Raw genomic sequence first — 22,804 nt, forward strand, 5'->3', positions numbered from 1 at the left:
CAGGGGTCACAGAGCAGATATTACATCTATATAGACTAGGTAGAGCCTACACCTTGACCAGGGTCACAGAGCAGATATTACATCTATATAGACTAGGTAGAGCCTACACCTTGACCAGGGTCACAGAGCAGATATTACATCTATATAGACTAGGTAGAGCCTACACCTTGACCAGGGTCACAGAGCAGATATTACATCTATATAGACTAGGTAGAGCCTACACCTTGACCAGGGGTCAGGGCAATGATATTGGCTGTGTACCACCCTCAAATTCACATCTGGGCATCGAAGACGGTTCCACTGCTTTAAAAAAAAATCTTGTTCATATCCGTGATTATTTTAGACCTGGGACACCAGGTGGGTGCAATAAATGATCAGGTGGAACAGAAAACCAGCAGTAGTCTGGCCCTGGTGCATTTGAATACCCTTGGTGTATGGTAGAAGACAGGGGTCAACAATGAAACCCTTTTACAGAAATAGAAAATAAAAGAAAACTGATATGTTGGTTGATGTATTTATGAAGCCATGGTCTAATGTAAAACCCACAGCCATAAACACAGAGACAGTGATTGAACGATGTTGCTGAGATTTATTACATTGTAATAAAAACGTATGTTTGAGCCTTCTGACTCTCCCAACAGGACCGGCATGTAGCCTGCCTATGCTGTTACAGCCCCACAGGCCATAACACAATAAAATGTCTACTCGCAAACAAGGAGAAATTATATTGGCCTATTGATAGAGGTCAGCAGGGGTAAACTGGGACCAGAAATCAGCTCCGGCATTTCCAACATAGGGCCATATTTTCTATGTTCTCCCCACCCCCGAAAAATAAAGTTAGACTGGCCCAATAGGCAAAAGATGCCAGATGGCCAGTCTGCCCATGGAGGTCAATGCCCTAGAGGTGTCTGCCTGTAACATGTCACTGCCATAGTAATAATTAGAAGAATAGAATATCCTACTACTTCCTTACTTTATATTCTTCGCAACGCCATTGGCTGTTGGGGATTTCACGCCTGCATGCGTCCAAAGGTTGTGGAGAGTTGTGGACTGGAGCTGTTGCAATAACCTGTTACATTCTGAAATAGCACGGCCAAGAAGACAATACCTTTTATTGGCAATCACAAAGAAGTAGACCTTAACTTTCAATATGTACATGTTATTATATACCATATTGGCAGGATTGGCTATACTGCCACTCTTCATTTATCTCAGAAATCCTTATTTTACGCAGGACCTGCGCTACACAGTGACTTGCATCTTACTCGGGTTACGAATGAACAGAATCAAGAGGAGCAAACCGTTCTACAGCATGCTGGACTGTTTTCTCGATAAGGTCAAAAAACACCCCAACAAACAGTTTATTGTATTCGAGAAGAGTTCGTATACATACCGGGACGTTGACAAGCAGAGCAACAAGTTGGCCCGGGCGCTCTCACAGCACGCCAGCGTGAAGGAAGGGGACACTGTCGCCCTCTTCATGGGTAACGAGCCCATGTATGTGTTTATCTGGCTGGCCCTGGCTAAACTTGGATGTACAGCCGCTCTGCTCAACTACAACATCAGGTCCAAGTCCTTATTGCACTGTTTCACCTGCTGCGGAACCAACGTGCTCCTGGCTGCTTCAGGTAAGTCCAGCCCACTTACCTTGGTGTTGCCGTTTACAATATCATTGTTAATACAGCTATTTTGAATAATAATTAATATATCTATAATAACTAGTGTAGAGACCTATGGTGTCTAGATCGGCAGGTAGCCTAGTGGTTAGAGCGTTGGGCCAGTAACCGGTATGTAGGCTAGTGGTTAGAGCGTTGGGCCAGTAACCGATATGTAGGCTAGTGGTTAGAGCGTTGGGCCAGTAACCGGTATGTAGGCTAGTGGTTAGAGCGTTGGGCCAGTAACCGGTATGTAGGCTAGTGGTTAGAGCGTTGGGCCAGTAACCGGTATGTAGGCTAGTGGTTAGAGCGTTGGGCCAGTAACCGATATGTAGGCTAGTGGTTAGAGCGTTGGGCCAGTAACCGGTATGTAGGCTAGTGGTTAGAGCGTTGGGCCAGTAATCTATATGTAGGCTAGTGGTTACATTTACATTTAAGTCATTTAGCAGACCCTCTTATCCAGAGCGACTTAGAGCGTTGGGCCAGTAACCGGTATGTAGGCTAGTGGTTAGAGCGTTGGGCCAGTAACCGGTATGTAGGCTAGTGGTTAGAGCGTTGGGCCAGTAACCGGTATGTAGGCTAGTGGTTAGAGCGTTGGGCCAGTAACCGGTATGTAGGCTAGTGGTTAGAGCGTTGGGCCAGTAATCGATATGTAGGCTAGTGGTTAGAGCGTTGGGCCAGTAACCGATATGTAGGCTAGTGGTTAGAGCGTTGGGCCAGTAACCGATATGTAGGCTAGTGGTTAGAGCGTTGGGCCAGTAACCGGTATGTAGGCTAGTGGTTAGAGCGTTGGGCCAGTAACCGGTATGTAGGCTAGTGGTTAGAGCGTTGGGCCAGTAACCGATATGTAGGCTAGTGGTTAGAGCGTTGGGCCAGTAACCGGTATGTAGGCTAGTGGTTAGAGCGTTGGGCCAGTAACCGGTATGTAGGCTAGTGGTTAGAGCGTTGGGCCAGTAACCAATATGTAGGCTAGTGGTTAGAGCGTTGGGCCAGTAACCGATATGTAGGCTAGTGGTTAGAGCGTTGGGCCAGTAACCGGTATGTAGGCTAGTGGTTAGAGCGTTGGGCCAGTAACCGGTATGTAGGCTAGTGGTTAGAGCGTTGGGCCAGTAATCAATATGTAGGCTAGTGGTTAGAGCGTTGGGCCAGTAACCGGTATGTAGGCTAGTGGTTAGAGCGTTGGGCCAGTAACCCGAAAGGTTGCTGGATCGTATTCCTGAACTTACAAGGTAAACATCTGTCGTTCTGCTCCTGAGCAAGGCAGTTAACCCACTGTTCCCTGGACGCTGAAAACGTGGATGTTGATTATGTCAGCCTCTCTGATTCAGATGGGGTTGGGTTAAATGTGGAAGTTCAATGCATTCAGTTGTACAACTGACTAGGTATCCTCCTTTCCCTCTATGCAGCTAGTGGGAGACAGTGCTAGTAGTGCACAGGCCATAATGAATAGGATGCTGTCTCATGCTTGCTCTGTCTGTGTCCCTCTCTCTCCTCCCCCAGAGTTGCGTGGAGCGGTAGAGGAGGTTCTCCCCACCCTGAGGGAGCAGAGTGTACGTGTGTTTGTGCTGGGTGAGGAGGAGGAGAAGTGTGTGACGGAGGGAGTGAATACTCTGAGCAGCAGCAGGATACAGCAGGCCTCAGATCGACCTCTGGACCCACAGCTCAGGTCAAAGGTCACCTTAAAGAGCCCTGCCCTCTACATCTATACGTCAGGAACTACAGGTAAGCTGGGCCAAACCAAGCTGGACTGGACTGGCCTGGTTATGCATCCAGCATAGTTGCAGGAAGTCTGCTAGAAAGAACAATGTGAAAAATAAAATGTCCAGGCCAGTAAAGTATGACTCTGGTCAGCCCTGTAGAGTGAATTAAATAGAATACCACAGATGTTTATGGCAGACAGGTAAATATTTTTAGATTGCACAACTCTGATTGGTCAAAGATATAAGGTACCATTTGAGATTTTCATCAGCCTTGATACTCTGTTTCCTGCCCTTCCTGTTGTCTCGTCCTCAGGTCTGCCGAAGGCTGCGGTGATCACATATGAGAGGCTGTACATGGCCTCCTCTATGCAGGCCATCTCAGGTGTGGCCTCTGATGACGTCATCTACATCTACCTTCCTCTCTACCACACCGCCGGCTTCATAATGGGTTTGACTGGAGCCATAGAGAGAGGTACACTACTGTACTGTATGGCACAGTTGGTGAGAGTGTTGTTCTGGCAGCCGCCAGGTCGTGGGTTCAATTCCTGCATGGATAACATGCACCTCATAGTAGTGCAGTATATGGGAGAAAGATATGAAGAGGTGTGAAGAACTGAACTGGTTCAGAACTTCTTTAGATCTGGTTCAGAACTGGTTCAGAACTTCTCTAGATCTGGTTCAGAACTGGTTCAGAACTGGTTCAGAACTTCTTTAGATTTGGTTTAGAACTTGTTTCTGGTTCAGAACTTCTCTAGAACTGGTTCAGAACTTATTTAGATCTGGTTCAGAACTGGTTCAGAACTTCTCTAGATCTGGTTCAGAACTGGTTCAGAACTTCTTTAGATCTGGTTCAGAACTGGTTCAGAACTTCTTTAGATCTGGTTCAGAACTTCTCTAGAACTGGTTCAGAACTTTTTTAGATCTGGTTCAGAACTTCTCTAGATCTGGTTCAGAACTGGTTTAGAACTAGTTCAGAACGTCTTAAAAACTGGTTCAGAACTTCTTTAGATCTGGTTCAGAACTGGTTCAGAACTTCTCTAGATCTGGTTCAGAACTGGTTCAGAACTTCTTTAGATCTGGTTCAGAACTGGTTCAGAACTTCTTTAGATCTGGTTCAGAACTTCTCTAGAACTGGTTCAGAACTTATTTAGATCTGGTTCAGAACTTTTTTAGATCTGGTTCAGAACTTCTCTAGATCTGGTTCAGAACTGGTTCAGAACTGGTTTAGAACTAGTTCAGAACTTCTTAAAAACTGGTTCAGAACTTCTTTAGATCTGGTTCAGAACTTCTCTAGATCTGGTTCAGAACTGGTTCAGATCTTCTTTAGATCTGGTTCAGAACTAGTTCAGAACCTCTCTAGATCTGGTTCAGAACTGTTTCAGAACTGGTTCCATGCCATCTCTAGCAATTACAATGTAATAACGTTGTTATGATGTTGACCAGGGTTTACTAAGTTAGTTAGTTAGTTAGTTAGTTAGGTAATAATTTAGTCAGTCAGTGAGTTAGTTAGTTAGGTAATAATTTAGTCAGTCAGTGAGTTAGTTAGGTAATCATTTAGTGAGGCAGTAAGTTAGTTAGTTAGTTAGTTAGGTAATAATTTTGTCAGTAAGTTTGTTAGTTTGTTAGGAAATAATTTAGTCAGTTAGGGAGTTAGTTAGTTAGGTAATCATTTAGTCAGTTGGTGAGTTAGTTTGTTAGGTAATAATTTTGTCAGTTAGTTTGTTAGTTAGTTAGGTAATCATTTAGTCAGTCAGTTAGTTAGTTAATAATTTAGTGAGTTAGTTAGTTAGGTAATCATTTAGTCAGTCAGTTAGTTAGTTTGTTTGTTAGCTAATCATTTTGTCAGTCAGTTAGTGAGTTAGTTTGTTTGTCCGTGAGGTTGTTGTGTTCCTCTGTTGAATGTTGGTGCTTTATCTTCTCCTCTCAGGCAACACTGTTGTCCTGAGGCGTAAATTCTCTGCCTCTAACTTCTGGGATGACTGCAGGAAACACAAGGTGACAGTGATCCAGTACATAGGAGAGATCATGAGGTACCTCTGTAACTCACCCAAGGTACTGGGACACATGCCTCCTGTTGCTTTCATCATTCAGACCATTAAAGACCCTAAAGAAATGGGCTGATAGTATTAAATCATTAATCAATGTAAACCAAATGCCTGTACATCCTATCCTCTTCTCCCCTCGCCTCTCCTCACCTCTTCTCTCCTCACTTCTCCCCTCCTCCTCGTCTCTTTACCTCTCCTCTTCTCTCCTCTTCTCTCCTCACCTCTCCTCACCTCTTCTCTCCTCACCTCTCCCTACCTCTTCTCTCCTCCCTTCTCCCCTCCTCTTGTCTCTTTACCTCTCCTCCCCTCTTCTCTCCTCGCCTCTCCTCACCTCTTCTCTCCTCCCTTCTCCCCTCCTCCTCTTGTCTCTTTACCTCTCCTCTTCTCTCCTCTTCTCTCCTCACCTCTCCTCACCTCTTCTCTTCTCCCCTCTTCTCTCCTCACCTCTCCTCACCTCTTCTCTCCTCGCCTCTCCCTACCTCTTCTCTCCTCACCTCTCCTCACCTCTTCTCTCCTCACCTCTCCTCACCTCTTCTCTCCTCACCTCTCCCTACCTCTTCTCTCCTCCCTTCTCCCCTCCTCCTCTTGTCTCTTTACCTCTCCTCACCTCTCACCTCTCTCCTGTCCTCTTCTCTCCTCACCTCTCCTCACCTCTTCTCTCCCTACCTCTTCTCTCCTCCCTCCTCTTGTCTCTTCACCTCTCCTCTGCTGTCCTCTTCTCTCCTCAGAAAGATAATGACAGGCATCACAAGGTACGTCTGGCCCTGGGTAACGGGCTGAGAGCAGACACCTGGTCAGAGTTCCTGCAGCGTTTTGGTGACATCCGTGTCTGTGAATGTTACGGAGCCACAGAGGGAAACGTCGGCTTCATCAACTACACCGGGAAAGTCGGAGCGATTGGCAAAGAGCATTTCCTTCATAAAGTGAGACTACTGTCCGGGACAATAATGGCTGTTGTGTTCCAAATACCAGCCTGTTCACTTTCCAGTGCACTACTTTCAACCAGGGTCCCTAGGGATCTGGTCAAATGTAGTGCACTATATAGGGAATAGGGTGCCGTTGGGATGCAGACACTGAGCTTCTGAGAAAGACTACCTTGTTTCTATTTCTAAACAGTCTATGTGAGATGTATCACGTCAGTGTGATGAAGTGTGTCAGGAAACTCAAATAGAAGTAGAACATCTTTGCTTTCTGGTGGCATTATACTATCTTCACTGTTATTAGATACTCGTATTATATAGTTATTGTATTGCAACAAAATAGGAAAAACACCAAGGCTGAATACTTTTGAAAGATTCCTTTTTGTTACATAGATACAGTATATTACACTGTTTATGTACATACATTGTTATTATTTGGCCCTGCTGGTCATCTATGAACATTTGAACGTCTTGGCCATGTCCTGTTATAATCTCCACCCGGCACAGCCAGAAGAGGACTGGCTACCCCACATAGCCTGGTTCCTCTAGGTTACTAATCTCCACCCGGCACAGCCAGAAGAGGACTGGCCACCCATTATAGCCTGGTTCCTCTAGGTTTCTAATCTCCACCCGGCACAGCCAGAAGAGGACTGGCCACCCATTATAGCCTGGTTCCTCTAGGTTTCTAATCTCCACCCGGCACAGCCAGAAGAGGACTGGCTACCCCACATAGCCTGGTTCCTCTAGGTTTCTAATCTCCACCCGGCACAGCCAGAAGAGGACTGGCTACCCCACATAGCCTGGTTCCTCTAGGTTTCTAATCTCCACCCGGCACAGCCAGAAGAGGACTGGCCACCCATTATAGCCTGGTTCCTCTAGGTTTCTAATCTCCACCCGGCACAGCCAGAAGAGGACTGGCCACCCATTATAGCCTGGTTCCTCTAGGTTTCTAATCTCCACCCGGCACAGCCAGAAGAGGACTGGCCACCCCACATAGCCTGGTTCCTCTAGGTTTCTAATCTCCACCCGGCACAGCCAGAAGAGGACTGGCCACCCCACATAGCCTGGTTCCTCTAGGTTTCTAATCTCCACCCGGCACAGCCAGAAGAGGACTGGCCACCCCACATAGCCTGGTTCCTCTAGGTTTCTAATCTCCACCCGGCACAGCCAGAAGAGGACTGGCCACCCCACATAGCCTGGTTCCTCTAGGTTTCTAATCTCCACCCGGCACAGCCAGAAGAGGACTGGTCACCCCACATAGCCTGGTTCCTCTAGGTTTCTAATCTCCACCCGGCACAGCCAGAAGAGGTCTGGCCACCCCACATAGCCTGGTTCCTCTAGGTTTCTAATCTCCACCCGGCACAGCCAGAAGAGGACTGGCCACCCCACATAGCCTGGTTCCTCTAGGTTTCTAATCTCCACCCGGCACAGCCAGAAGAGGACTGGCCACCCATTATAGCCTGGTTCCTCTAGGTTTCTAATCTCCACCCGGCACAGCCAGAAGAGGACTGGCCACCCCACATAGCCTGGTTCCTCTAGGTTTCTAATCTCCACCCGGCACAGCCAGAAGAGGACTGGCCACCCCACATAGCCTGGTTCCTCTAGGTTTCTAATCTCCACCCGGCACAGCCAGAAGAGGACTGGCCACCCATTATAGCCTGGTTCCTCTAGGTTTCTAATCTCCACCCGGCATAGCCAGAAGAGGACTGGCCACCCATTATAGCCTGGTTCCTCTAGGTTTCTAATCTCCACCCGGCATAGCCAGAAGAGGACTGGCCACCCATTATAGCCTGGTTCCTCTAGGTTTCTAATCTCCACCCGGCACAGCCAGAAGAGGACTGGCCACCCATTATAGCCTGGTTCCTCTAGGTTTCTTCCTAGGTTCTGGCCTTTCTAGGGAGTTTTTCCTAGCCACTGTGCTTCTACATCTGCATTGCTTGCTGTTTGGGGTTTGAGGCTGGGTTTCTGTACAGCACGTTGTTACATCAGCTGATGTAAGAAGGGCTTAATAAATACATTTGATTGATTGATTGATACGGTGTATCATTGTCCTCTCTTGTTATGTGTTGTCTGTCTGTCTGTCTGTCTGTCTGTCTGTCTGTCTGTCTGTCTGTCTGTCTGTTCTATGTGTGTTCGCAGGCAAACTTCTCCTACGTTCTGATTCAGTATGACACAGAGAGAGGGGAACCTGTCAAAGACTCTAGAGGTTTCTGTATCAAAGTCCCTAAAGGTGAGAACACACATACACACACACATAAACACACACAAACACACACCTCATTACTTGTTGTTTTGGTCCTCAGGAGAAACTGGATTGCTGGTTGCCAAGATTACGGCGCAGGCTCCGTTTAGTGGCTATGCTAATAACCAGCAGCAGACAGACGGGAAGAAGCTGAGAGATGTGTTTGTTAAGGGAGATCTGTACTTCAACAGTGGAGACCTGCTGAGGATCGACCACGAGGGTTTTGTTTACTTCATGGACCGCATCGGAGACACCTTCAGGTCAGAAACGCTTTAGGTGTTTTCACTTTAGTAGTTATCAACTAAAGGTTTATTAATGAGCTGGGTTATTTATGGGGTTGCAGGCAACCTAGTGGGTAGAGCGTTTGACACCTAACCGAAAGGTTGCAGGAATCCCTGAGCTGACTAGGTAAAAAAAATCTGTTGTTCTGCCCCTGAACAGGCAGTTAACCCACTGTTCCTAGACCAGTTAACTCACTGTTCCTAGACCAGTTAACCCACTGGCTGTCATTGAAAATAAGAATTAGTTCTTAACTGACATGCCTAGTTAAATAAAGGTTAAAAAAATATACAATGTCCTGTTCTGTAAATCACCTGCAGGTTGAGTTATGAGCTGGGTTTAATACTATAGATGTCATGCTACTGTCCTGTTCTGTAAATCACCTGCAGGTTGAGTTATGAGCTGGGTTTAATACTATAGATGTCATGCTACTGTCCTGTCCTGTAAATCACCTGCAGGTTGAGTTATGAGCTGGGTTTAATACTATAGATGTCATGTTACTGTCCTGTCCTGTAAATCACCTGCAGGTTGAGTTATGAGCTGGGTTTAATACTATAGATGTCATGCTACTGTCCTGTCCTGTAAATCACCTGCAGGTTGAGTTATGAGCTGGGTTTAATACTATAGATGTCATGCTACTGTCCTGTTCTGTAAATCACCTGCAGGTTGAGTTATGAGCTGGGTTTAATACTATAGATGTCATGCTACTGTCCTGTCCTGTCCTGTTCTGTAAATCACCTGCAGGTTGAGTTATGAGCTGGGTTTAATACTATAGATGTCATGTTACTGTCCTGTAAATCACCTGCAGGTTGAGTTATGAGCTGGGTTTAATACTATAGATGTCATGCTACTGTCCTGTCCTGTAAATCACCTGCAGGTTGAGATATGAGCTGGGTTTAATACTATAGATGTCATGCTACTGTCCTGTAAATCACCTGCAGGTTGAGTTATGAGCTGGGTTTAATACTATAGATGTCATGCTACTGTCCTGTGAATCACCTGCAGGTTGAGTTATGAGCTGGGTTTAATACTATAGATGTCATGCTACTGTCCTGTAAATCACCTGCAGGTTGAGTTATGAGCTGGGTTTAATACTATAGATGTCATGTTACTGTCCTGTCCTGTCCTGTAAATCACCTGCAGGTTGAGTTATGAGCTGGGTTTAATACTATAGATGTCATGTTACTGTCCTGTCCTGTGAATCACCTGCAGGTTGAGTTATGAGCTGGGTTTAATACTATAGATGTCATGCTACTGTCCTGTAAATCACCTGCAGGTTGAGTTATGAGCTGGGTTTAATACTATAGATGTCATGCTACTGTCCTGTAAATCACCTGCAGGTTGAGTTATGAGCTGGGTTTAATACTATAGATGTCATGCTACTGTCCTGTGAATCACCTGCAGGTTGAGTTATGAGCTGGGTTTAATACTATAGATGTCATGCTACTGTCCTGTAAATCACCTGCAGGTTGAGTTATGAGCTGGGTTTAATACTATAGATGTCATGTTACTGTCCTGTCCTGTCCTGTAAATCACCTGCAGGTTGAGTTATGAGCTGGGTTTAATACTATAGATGTCATGCTACTGTCCTGTCCTGTAAATCACCTGCAGGTTGAGTTATGAGCTGGGTTTAATACTATAGATGTCATGCTACTGTCCTGTCCTGTAAATCACCTGCAGGTTGAGTTATGAGCTGGGTTTAATACTATAGATGTCATGTTACTGTCCTGTAAATCACCTGCAGGTTGAGTTATGAGCTGGGTTTAATACTATAGATGTCATGTTACTGTCCTGTCCTGTGAATCACCTGCAGGTTGAGATATGAGCTGGGTTTAATACTATAGATGTCATGTTACTGTCCTGTAAATCACCTGCAGGTTGAGTTATGAGCTGGGTTTAATACTATAGATGTCATGCTACTGTCCTGTAAATCACCTGCAGGTTGAGTTATGAGTTGGGTTTAATACTATAGATGTCATGCTACTGTCCTGTAAATCACCTGCAGGTTGAGTTATGAGCTGGGTTTAATACTATAGATGTCATGTTACTGTCCTGTCCTGTGAATCACCTGCAGGTTGAGATATGAGCTGGGTTTAATACTATAGATGTCATGCTACTGTCCTGTAAATCACCTGCAGGTTGAGTTATGAGTTGGGTTTAATACTATAGATGTCATGCTACTGTCCTGTCCTGTAAATCACCTGCAGGTTGAGATATGAGCTGGGTTTAATACTATAGATGTCATGTTACTGTCCTGTAAATCACCTGCAGGTTGAGTTATGAGCTGGGTTTAATACTATAGATGTCATGTTACTGTTCTGTAAATCACCTGCAGGTTGAGTTATGAGCTGGGTTTAATACTATAGATGTCATGCTACTGTCCTGTAAATCACCTGCAGGTTGAGTTATGAGCTGGGTTTAATACTATAGATGTCATGCTACTGTCCTGTCCTGTAAATCACCTGCAGGTTGAGTTATGAGCTGGGTTTAATACTATAGATGTCATGTTACTGTCCTGTAAATCACCTGCAGGTTGAGTTATGAGCTGGGTTTAATACTATAGATGTCATGTTACTGTCCTGTCCTGTCCTGTCCTGTCCTGTAAATCACCTGCAGGTTGAGTTATGAGCTGGGTTTAATACTATAGATGTCATGTTACTGTCCTGTGAATCACCTGCAGGTTGAGTTATGAGCTGGGTTTAATACTATAGATGTCATGCTACTGTCCTGTAAATCACCTGCAGGTTGAGTTATGAGCTGGGTTTAATACTATAGATGTCATGCTACTGTCCTGTCCTGTAAATCACCTGCAGGTTGAGTTATGAGCTGGGTTTAATACTATAGATGTCATGCTACTGTCCTGTAAATCACCTGCAGGTTGAGTTATGAGCTGGGTTTAATACTATAGATGTCATGCTACTGTCCTGTCCTGTCCTGTTCTGTAAATCACCTGCAGGTTGAGTTATGAGCTGGGTTTAATACTATAGATGTCATGCTACTGTCCTGTCCTGTAAATCACCTGCAGGTTGAGTTATGAGCTGGGTTTAATACTATAGATGTCATGTTACTGTCCTGTCCTGTAAATCACCTGCAGGTTGAGTTATGAGTTGGGTTTAATACTATAGATGTCATGTTACTGTCCTGTCCTGTGAATCACCTGCAGGTTGAGTTATGAGCTGGGTTTAATACTATAGATGTCATGCTACTGTCCTGTTCTGTGAATCACCTGCAGGTTGAGTTATGAGCTGGGTTTAATACTATAGATGTCATGCTACTGTCCTGTCCTGTAAATCACCTGCAGGTTGAGTTATGAGTTGGGTTTAATACTATAGATGTCATGCTACTGTCCTGTTCTGTAAATCACCTGCAGGTTGAGTTATGAGCTGGGTTTAATACTATAGATGTCATGTTACTGTCCTGTAAATCACCTGCAGGTTGAGTTATGAGCTGGGTTTAATACTATAGATGTCATGTTACTGTCCTGTCCTGTAAATCACCTGCAGGTTGAGTTATGAGCTGGGTTTAATACTATAGATGTCATGTTACTGTCCTGTAAATCACCTGCAGGTTGAGATATGAGCTGGGTTTAATACTATAGATGTCATGCTACTGTCCTGTAAATCACCTGCAGGTTGAGTTATGAGCTGGGTTTAATACTATAGATGTCATGCTACTGTCCTGTCCTGTAAATCACCTGCAGGTTGAGTTATGAGCTGGGTTTAATACTATAGATGTCATGCTACTGTCCTGTAAATCACCTGCAGGTTGAGTTATGAGCTGGGTTTAATACTATAGATGTCATGTTACTGTCCTGTCCTGTAAATCACCTGCAGGTTGAGTTATGAGCTGGGTTTAATACTATAGATGTCATGTTACTGTCCTGTCCTGTGAATCACCTGCAGGTTGAGTTATGAGCTGGGTTTAATACTATAGATGTCATGCTACTGTCCTGTCCTGTAAATCACCTGCAGGTTGAGTTATGAGCTGGGTTTAATACTATAGATGTCATGCTACTGTACTGTCCTGTAAATCACCTGCAGGTTGAGTTATGAGCTGGGTTTAATACTATAGATGTCATGTTACTGTCCTGTCCTGTAAATCACCTGCAGGTTGAGTTATGAGCTGGGTTTAATACTATAGATGTCATGCTACTGTCCTGTCCTGTAAATCACCTGCAGGTTGAGTTATGAGCTGGGTTTAATACTATAGATGTCATGTTACTGTCCTGTCCTGTAAATCACCTGCAGGTTGAGTTATGAGCTGGGTTTAATACTATAGATGTCATGTTACTGTCCTGTGAATCACCTGCAGGTTGAGATATGAGCTGGGTTTAATACTATAGATGTCATGTTACTGTCCTGTCCTGTAAATCACCTGCAGGTTGAGTTATGAGCTGGGTTTAATACTATAGATGTCATGTTACTGTCCTGTAAATCACCTGCAGGTTGAGTTATGAGCTGGGTTTAATACTATAGATGTCATGCTACTGTCCTGTAAATCACCTGCAGGTTGAGTTATGAGCTGGGTTTAATACTATAGATGTCATGCTACTGTCCTGTAAATCACCTGCAGGTTGAGTTATGAGCTGGGTTTAATACTATAGATGTCATGTTACTGTCCTGTAAATCACCTGCAGGTTGAGTTATGAGCTGGGTTTAATACTATAGATGTCATGTTACTGTCCTGTAAATCACCTGCAGGTTGAGATATGAGCTGGGTTTAATACTATAGATGTCATGTTACTGTCCTGTAAATCACCTGCAGGTTGAGTTATGAGCTGGGTTTAATACTATAGATGTCATGTTACTGTCCTGTAAATCACCTGCAGGTTGAGTTATGAGCTGGGTTTAATACTATAGATGTCATGTTACTGTCCTGTAAATCACCTGCAGGTTGAGTTATGAGCTGGGTTTAATACTATAGATGTCATGTTACTGTCCTGTCCTGTAAATCACCTGCAGGTTGAGTTATGAGCTGGGTTTAATACTATAGATGTCATGCTACTGTCCTGTAAATCACCTGCAGGTTGAGTTATGAGCTGGGTTTAATACTATAGATGTCATGTTACTGTCCTGTCCTGTAAATCACCTGCAGGTTGAGTTATGAGCTGGGTTTAATACTATAGATGTCATGTTACTGTCCTGTCCTGTAAATCACCTGCAGGTTGAGTTATGAGCTGGGTTTAATACTATAGATGTCATGTTACTGTCCTGTCCTGTAAATCACCTGCAGGTTGAGTTATGAGCTGGGTTTAATACTATAGATGTCATGCTACTGTCCTGTTCTGTAAATCACCTGCAGGTTGAGTTATGAGCTGGGTTTAATACTATAGATGTCATGTTACTGTCCTGTCCTGTAAATCACCTGCAGGTTGAGTTATGAGCTGGGTTTAATACTATAGATGTCATGCTACTGTCCTGTAAATCACCTGCAGGTTGAGTTATGAGCTGGGTTTAATACTATAGATGTCATGTTACTGTCCTGTAAATCACCTGCAGGTTGAGTTATGAGCTGGGTTTAATACTATAGATGTCATGTTACTGTCCTGTAAATCACCTGCAGGTTGAGTTATGAGCTGGGTTTAATACTATAGATGTCATGTTACTGTCCTGTAAATCACCTGCAGGTTGAGATATGAGCTGGGTTTAATACTATAGATGTCATGTTACTGTCCTGTAAATCACCTGCAGGTTGAGTTATGAGCTGGGTTTAATACTATAGATGTCATGTTACTGTCCTGTCCTGTCCTGTCCTGTCCTGTAAATCACCTGCAGGTTGAGTTATGAGCTGGGTTTAATACTATAGATGTCATGTTACTGTCCTGTGAATCACCTGCAGGTTGAGTTATGAGCTGGGTTTAATACTATAGATGTCATGCTACTGTCCTGTAAATCACCTGCAGGTTGAGTTATGAGCTGGGTTTAATACTATAGATGTCATGCTACTGTCCTGTGAATCACCTGCAGGTTGAGTTATGAGCTGGGTTTAATACTATAGATGTCATGCTACTGTCCTGTAAATCACCTGCAGGTTGAGTTATGAGCTGGGTTTAATACTATAGATGTCATGCTACTGTCCTGTTCTGTAAATCACCTGCAGGTTGAGATATGAGCTGGGTTTAATACTATAGATGTCATGCTACTGTCCTGTAAATCACCTGCAGGTTGAGTTATGAGCTGGGTTTAATACTATAGATGTCATGCTACTGTCCTGTAAATCACCTGCAGGTTGAGTTATGAGCTGGGTTTAATACTATAGATGTCATGCTACTGTCCTGTTCTGTGAATCACCTGCAGGTTGAGTTATGAGTTGGGTTTAATACTATAGATGTCATGCTACTGTCCTGTAAATCACCTGCAGGTTGAGTTATGAGCTGGGTTTAATACTATAGATGTCATGCTACTGTCCTGTAAATCACCTGCAGGTTGAGATATGAGCTGGGTTTAATACTATAGATGTCATGCTACTGTCCTGTAAATCACCTGCAGGTTGAGTTATGAGCTGGGTTTAATACTATAGATGTCATGCTACTGTCCTGTTCTGTAAATCACCTGCAGGTTGAGTTATGAGTTGGGTTTAATACTATAGATGTCATGCTACTGTCCTGTCCTGTCCTGTTCTGTAAATCACCTGCAGGTTGAGTTATGAGCTGGGTTTAATACTATAGATGTCATGCTACTGTCCTGTCCTGTAAATCACCTGCAGGTTGAGTTATGAGTTGGGTTTAATACTATAGATGTCATGCTACTGTCCTGTTCTGTGAATCACCTGCAGGTTGAGATATGAGCTGGGTTTAATACTATAGATGTCATGCTACTGTCCTGTAAATCACCTGCAGGTTGAGTTATGAGCTGGGTTTAATACTATAGATGTCATGCTACTGTCCTGTAAATCACCTGCAGGTTGAGTTATGAGTTGGGTTTAATACTATAGATGTCATGCTACTGTTCTGTAAATCACCTGCAGGTTGAGTTATGAGCTGGGTTTAATACTATAGATGTCATGCTACTGTCCTGTTCTGTGAATCACCTGCAGGTTGAGTTATGAGCTGGGTTTAATACTATAGATGTCCTGTCCTGTTCTGTAAATCACCTGCAGGTTGAGTTATGAGCTGGGTTTAATACTATAGATGTCATGCTACTGTCCTGTCCTGTAAATCACCTGCAGGTTGAGTTATGAGCTGGGTTTAATACTATAGATGTCATGTTACTGTCCTGTAAATCACCTGCAGGTTGAGTTATGAGCTGGGTTTAATACTATAGATGTCATGCTACTGTCCTGTAAATCACCTGCAGGTTGAGTTATGAGCTGGGTTTAATACTATAGATGTCATGCTACTGTCCTGTTCTGTAAATCACCTGCAGGTTGAGTTATGAGCTGGGTTTAATACTATAGATGTCATGCTACTGTCCTGTCCTGTAAATCACCTGCAGGTTGAGTTATGAGCTGGGTTTAATACTATAGATGTCATGTTACTGTCCTGTCCTGTAAATCACCTGCAGGTTGAGTTATGAGCTGGGTTTAATACTATAGATGTCATGCTACTGTCCTGTTCTGTGAATCACCTGCAGGTTGAGTTATGAGCTGGGTTTAATACTATAGATGTCATGTCCTGTCCTGTAAATCACCTGCAGGTTGAGTTATGAGCTGGGTTTAATACTATAGATGTCATGCTACTGTCCTGTCCTGTAAATCACCTGCAGGTTGAGTTATGAGCTGGGTTTAATACTATAGATGTCATGCTACTGTCCTGTCCTGTAAATCACCTGCAGGTTGAGTTATGAGCTGGGTTTAATACTATAGATGTCATGCTACTGTCCTGTAAATCACCTGCAGGTTGAGTTATGAGCTGGGTTTAATACTATAGATGTCATGCTACTGTCCTGTAAATCACCTGCAGGTTGAGTTATGAGCTGGGTTTAATACTATAGATGTCATGTTACTGTCCTGTCCTGTAAATCACCTGCAGGTTGAGTTATGAGCTGGGTTTAATACTATAGATGTCATGTTACTGTCCTGTCCTGTAAATCACCTGCTAGTTGAGATATGAGTTGGGTTTAATACTATAGATGTCATGTTACTGTCCTGTAAATCACCTGCAGGTTGAGTTATGAGCTGGGTTTAATACTATAGATGTCATGCTACTGTCCTGTCCTGTAAATCACCTGCAGGTTGAGTTATGAGCTGGGTTTAATACTATAGATGTCATGTTACTGTCCTGTCCTGTAAATCACCTGCAGGTTGAGTTATGAGCTGGGTTTAATACTATAGATGTCATGTCCTGTCCTGTAAATCACCTGCAGGTTGAGTTATGAGCTGGGTTTAATACTATAGATGTCATGTTACTGTCCTGTGAATCACCTGCAGGTTGAGTTATGAGCTGGGTTTAATACTATAGATGTCATGCTACTGTCCTGTCCTGTCCTGTTCTGTAAATCACCTGCAGGTTGAGTTATGAGCTGGGTTTAATACTATAGATGTCATGTCCTGTCCTGTAAATCACCTGCAGGTTGAGTTATGAGCTGGGTTTAATACTATAGATGTCATGTCCTGTCCTGTAAATCACCTGCAGGTTGAGTTATGAGCTGGGTTTAATACTATAGATGTCATGCTACTGTCCTGTAAATCACCTGCAGGTTGAGTTATGAGCTGGGTTTAATACTATAGATGTCATGTCCTGTCCTGTAAATCACCTGCAGGTTGAGTTATGAGCTGGGTTTAATACTATAGATGTCATGTTACTGTCCTGTCCTGTAAATTACCTGCAGGTTGAGTTATGAGCTGGGTTTAATACTATAGATGTCATGTCCTGTCCTGTAAATCACCTGCAGGTTGAGATATGAGCTGGGTTTAATACTATAGATGTCATGCTACTGTCCTGTAAATCACCTGCAGGTTGAGATATGAGCTGGGTTTAATACTATAGATGTCATGTTACTGTCCTGTAAATCACCTGCAGGTTGAGATATGAGCTGGGTTTAATACTATAGATGTCATGCTACTGTCCTGTTCTGTAAATCACCTGCAGGTTGAGTTATGAGCTGGGTTTAATACTATAGATGTCATGTCCTGTCCTGTAAATCACCTGCAGGTTGAGTTATGAGCTGGGTTTAATACTATAGATGTCATGTTACTGTCCTGTAAATCACCTGCTAGTTGAGTTATGAGCTGGGTTTAATACTATAGATGTCATGCTACTGTCCTGTCCTGTAAATCACCTGCAGGTTGAGATATGAGTTGGGTTTAATACTATAGATGTCATGCTACTGTCCTGTCCTGTAAATCACCTGCAGGTTGAGATATGAGCTGGGTTTAATACTATAGATGTCATGCTACTGTCCTGTAAATCACCTGCAGGTTGAGTTATGAGCTGGGTTTAATACTATAGATGTCATGCTACTGTCCTGTAAATCACCTGCAGGTTGAGTTATGAGCTGGGTTTAATACTATAGATGTCATGTTACTGTCCTGTAAATCACCTGCAGGTTGAGTTATGAGCTGGGTTTAATACTATAGATGTCATGCTACTGTCCTGTAAATCACCTGCAGGTTGAGTTATGAGCTGGGTTTAATACTATAGATGTCATGTTACTGTCCTGTCCTGTAAATCACCTGCAGGTTGAGTTATGAGCTGGGTTTAATACTATAGATGTCATGCTACTGTCCTGTAAATCACCTGCAGGTTGAGTTATGAGCTGGGTTTAATATTATAGATGTCATGTTACTGTCCTGTCCTGTAAATCACCTGCAGGTTGAGATATGAGCTGGGTTTAATACTATAGATGTCATGCTACTGTCCTGTCCTGTAAATCACCTGCAGGTTGAGTTATGAGCTGGGTTTAATACTATAGATGTCATGTTACTGTCCTGTAAATCACCTGCAGGTTGAGTTATGAGCTGGGTTTAATACTATAGATGTCATGCTACTGTCCTGTAAATCACCTGCAGGTTGAGTTATGAGTTGGGTTTAATACTATAGATGTCATGCTACTGTCCTGTCCTGTAAATCACCTGCAGGTTGAGTTATGAGCTGGGTTTAATACTATAGATGTCATGTTACTGTCCTGTCCTGTAAATCACCTGCAGGTTGAGTTATGAGCTGGGTTTAATACTATAGATGTCATGTTACTGTCCTGTCCTGTAAATCACCTGCAGGTTGAGATATGAGCTGGGTTTAATACTATAGATGTCATGCTACTGTCCTGTAAATCACCTGCAGGTTGAGTTATGAGCTGGGTTTAATACTATAGATGTCATGCTACTGTCCTGTCCTGTAAATCACCTGCAGGTTGAGTTATGAGCTGGGTTTAATACTATAGATGTCATGCTACTGTACTGTCCTGTAAATCACCTGCAGGTTGAGTTATGAGCTGGGTTTAATACTATAGATGTCATGTTACTGTCCTGTCCTGTAAATCACCTGCAGGTTGAGTTATGAGCTGGGTTTAATACTATAGATGTCATGCTACTGTCCTGTCCTGTAAATCACCTGCAGGTTGAGATATGAGCTGGGTTTAATACTATAGATGTCATGTTACTGTCCTGTCCTGTGAATCACCTGCAGGTTGAGTTATGAGCTGGGTTTAATACTATAGATGTCATGTTACTGTCCTGTAAATCACCTGCAGGTTGAGTTATGAGCTGGGTTTAATTATGAGCTATAGATGTCATGTTACTGTCCTGTAAATCACCTGCAGGTTGAGTTATGAGCTGGGTTTAATACTATAGATGTCATGCTACTGTCCTGTAAATCACCTGCAGGTTGAGTTATGAGCTGGGTTTAATACTATAGATGTCATGTTACTGTCCTGTCCTGTAAATCACCTGCAGGTTGAGTTATGAGCTGGGTTTAATACTATAGATGTCATGTTACTGTCCTGTCCTGTAAATCACCTGCAGGTTGAGTTATGAGCTGGGTTTAATACTATAGATGTCATGTTACTGTCCTGTCCTGTAAATCACCTGCAGGTTGAGTTATGAGCTGGGTTTAATACTATAGATGTCATGCTACTGTCCTGTCCTGTCCTGTCCTGTAAATCACCTGCAGGTTGAGTTATGAGCTGGGTTTAATACTATAGATGTCATGCTACTGTCCTGTCCTGTAAATCACCTGCAGGTTGAGATATGAGCTGGGTTTAATACTATAGATGTCATGCTACTGTCCTGTAAATCACCTGCAGGTTGAGTTATGAGCTGGGTTTAATACTATAGATGTCATGCTACTGTCCTGTAAATCACCTGCAGGTTGAGTTATGAGCTGGGTTTAATACTATAGATGTCATGCTACTGTCCTGTAAATTACCTGCAGGTTGAGTTATGAGCTGGGTTTAATACTATAGATGTCATGTTACTGTCCTGTCCTGTAAATCACCTGCAGGTTGAGTTATGAGCTGGGTTTAATACTATAGATGTCATGCTACTGTCCTGTGAATCACCTGCAGGTTGAGTTATGAGCTGGGTTTAATACTATAGATGTCATGTTACTGTCCTGTAAATCACCTGCAGGTTGAGTTATGAGCTGGGTTTCTCGAGGTTTCTTCCTTCTTGGAAGGGTTTGCAGTGTTTGCAGTGTTCTAGGCCAGGCGACTGTCTGAATGAATGTGATATGAGTCCAGGTGGAAAGGAGAGAACGTGGCCACCACGGAGGTGACAGAGCACCTGATCATGGTGGAATGTATCGAAGAAGCCAACGTCTACGGTGTCAAGGTTCCAGGTGATTTGACTTTTGATTTTAGTCATTTAACAGACTGTCCTATCCAGAGGTAGCTTGGTTCATTTAACAGACTCTCTTAGCCAGACCTAGCTTGGTTCATTTAACAGACTCTCTTAGCCAGAGGTAGCTTGGTTCATTTAACAGACTCTCTTAGCCAGAGGTAGCTTCGTTCATTTAACAGACTCTCTTATCCAGAGGTAGCTTGGTTCATTTAACAGACTCTCTTAGCCAGAGGCAGCTAGGTTCATTTAACAGACTCTCTTAGCCAGAGGCAGCTTGGTTCATTTAACAGACTCTCTTAGCCAGAGGCAGCTTGGTTCATTTAACAGACTCTCTTAGCCAGAGGTAGCTTGGTTCATTTAACAGACTCTCTTAGCCAGAGGCAGCTTGGTTCATTTAGCAGACTCTCTTATCCAGAGGTAGCTAGGATCATTTAACAGACTCTCTTAGCCAGAGGTAGCTTGGTTCATTTAACAGACTCTCTTAGCCAGAGGTAGCTTGGTTCATTTAACAGACTCTCTTAGCCAGACCTAGCTTGGTTCATTTAACAGACTCTCTTAGCCAGAGGTAGCTTGGTTCATTTAACAGACTGTCCTATCCAGAGGTAGCTTGGTTCATTTAACAGACTCTCTTATCCAGAGGTAGCTAGGTTCATTTAACAGACTCTCTTAGCCAGAGGTAGCTTGGTTCATTTAACAGACTCTCTTAGCCAGAGGTAGCTTGGTTCATTTAACAGACTCTCTTAGCCAGAGGTAGCTTGGTTCATTTAACAGACTCTCTTATCCAGAGGTAGCTTGGTTCATTTAACAGACTCTCTTAGCCAGAGGTAGCTTGGTTCATTTAACAGACTCTCTTAGCCAGAGGTAGCTTGGTTCATTTAACAGACTCTCTTAGCCAGAGGTAGCTTGGTTCATTTAACAGACTCTCTTAGCCAGAGGTAGCTTGGTTCATTTAACAGACTCTCTTAGCCAGAGGTAGCTTGGTTCATTTAACAGACTCTCTTAGCCAGAGGTAGCTTGGTTCATTTAACAGACTCTCTTAGCCAGAGGTAGCTTGGTTCATTTAACAGACTCTCTTATCCAGAGGTAGCTTGGTTCATTTAACAGACTCTCTTAGCCAGAGGTAGCTAGGTTCATTTACCAGACTCTCTTAGCCAGAGGTAGCTTGGTTCATTTAACAGACTCTCTTATCCAGAGGTAGCTAGGTTCATTTACCAGACACTCTTACCTCATGAAACGTTTTTATTTTTAATAGAATTTAATAGAATAGAATATAATAATAGGTTTATTCATAGAATGTTTTATATACCACTACACACAGTTGACATAGTATATATAGCTACATATAACAATACACACCTACAACACTCACAGTCACATCATTGTGTAGTTGTTGTCCCAGTGTGTTCTTCTCATGTCAAGCTGTGAATGACCAGAACATTAAAGGGGGAGAATTCAAAATCAATAGTAATTTCTGAAAATGTATGGGAAGTCAGCTGTCTCTCTTGGTGATCCTGCTTTGTGACGTATCCCACAGGGCACGAGGGGAGGGTTGGAATGGCAGCGATCAAACTGAAAGATGACATGGAGTTTGACAGTAGCGCCACACTGGAGCACGTCAAGTCCTCCCTGCCCAGCTACGCTCGACCGCGCTTCATACGCATACAGGTGATCGCGTGGAAATAACGTCCTCATTACAATGATCGTCATGACACCTTTTATTAGCGCGTTAAGCCACCGTCTGGGACACGTTGAAGAGATTGTCCCAGGTTGTTCCTTTTTTAAAAAGATTTTCTCAAAACGATTAATATTCATTAAACATGCATTTTAATGTCATTTATTTTATTTTAAAAATCCCAGAATTCCCTGGCTGTGACTGGAACGTTCAAGCAGATAAAGGTGAAGCTAGCCGAAGAGGGATTCAACCCATCCATGATGCAGGATCGATTATACTACCTGGAGGACAGTAAGGGATACATCCCCATGACGCAGGAGATGTTCCACTCTATTTCTGATGGAAAGATACACTTTTGATTGATTTTTTTTATTTACATATTTTCTAACTGTTAATCTCTTATTTTAAAATTAACTGTCAAATTATTTATCTGATGTACATTTTATGACTATAGAAAAACAATGTGAAAATTGAAAACTGTATGGAACATTTGTAAATAACTAAATATAGATTGATTTTGTAATAAATACAAAAAAACACATTGTATATCTATCTGAGATGTGTGGCTGTGTCACT

The 22,804-nt window shown here is 43.2% G+C and overlaps 1 protein-coding gene across 1 annotated transcript; it reads left to right on the top strand.

Annotated features, from left to right (window-relative positions):
* The first annotated feature begins 1,017 nt into the window (after positions 1-1,017).
* LOC135554853 (long-chain fatty acid transport protein 2-like) lies at positions 1,018-22,780 on the top strand. Its single transcript, XM_064987293.1, has 10 exons — positions 1,018-1,628; positions 3,156-3,377; positions 3,669-3,827; positions 5,283-5,407; positions 6,129-6,323; positions 8,460-8,550; positions 8,624-8,822; positions 20,457-20,554; positions 22,091-22,221; positions 22,414-22,780. The coding sequence occupies exons 1-10, from the start codon at positions 1,151-1,153 to the stop codon at positions 22,585-22,587; spliced, it is 1,872 nt and encodes a 623-aa protein (XP_064843365.1). The 5' UTR covers positions 1,018-1,150; the 3' UTR covers positions 22,588-22,780.
* Positions 22,781-22,804: the final 24 nt, after the last annotated feature.

This window comes from Oncorhynchus masou, chromosome 2, assembly GCF_036934945.1.
Source record: "Oncorhynchus masou masou isolate Uvic2021 chromosome 2, UVic_Omas_1.1, whole genome shotgun sequence".
Lineage (NCBI taxonomy): Eukaryota > Metazoa > Chordata > Actinopteri > Salmoniformes > Salmonidae > Oncorhynchus > Oncorhynchus masou.

Bases quoted from the DNA above. Each gene is read 5' to 3' on its own strand.
- LOC135554853 (XM_064987293.1), top strand. From the start codon at position 1,151: ATGTACATGTTATTATATACCATATTGGCAGGATTGGCTATACTGCCA. The intron at 5,408-6,128 runs GTACTGGGACAC...TTCTCTCCTCAG, and splicing joins ACCTCTGTAACTCACCCAAG to AAAGATAATGACAGGCATCA. The intron at 6,324-8,459 runs GTGAGACTACTG...GTGTGTTCGCAG, and splicing joins AAGAGCATTTCCTTCATAAA to GCAAACTTCTCCTACGTTCT.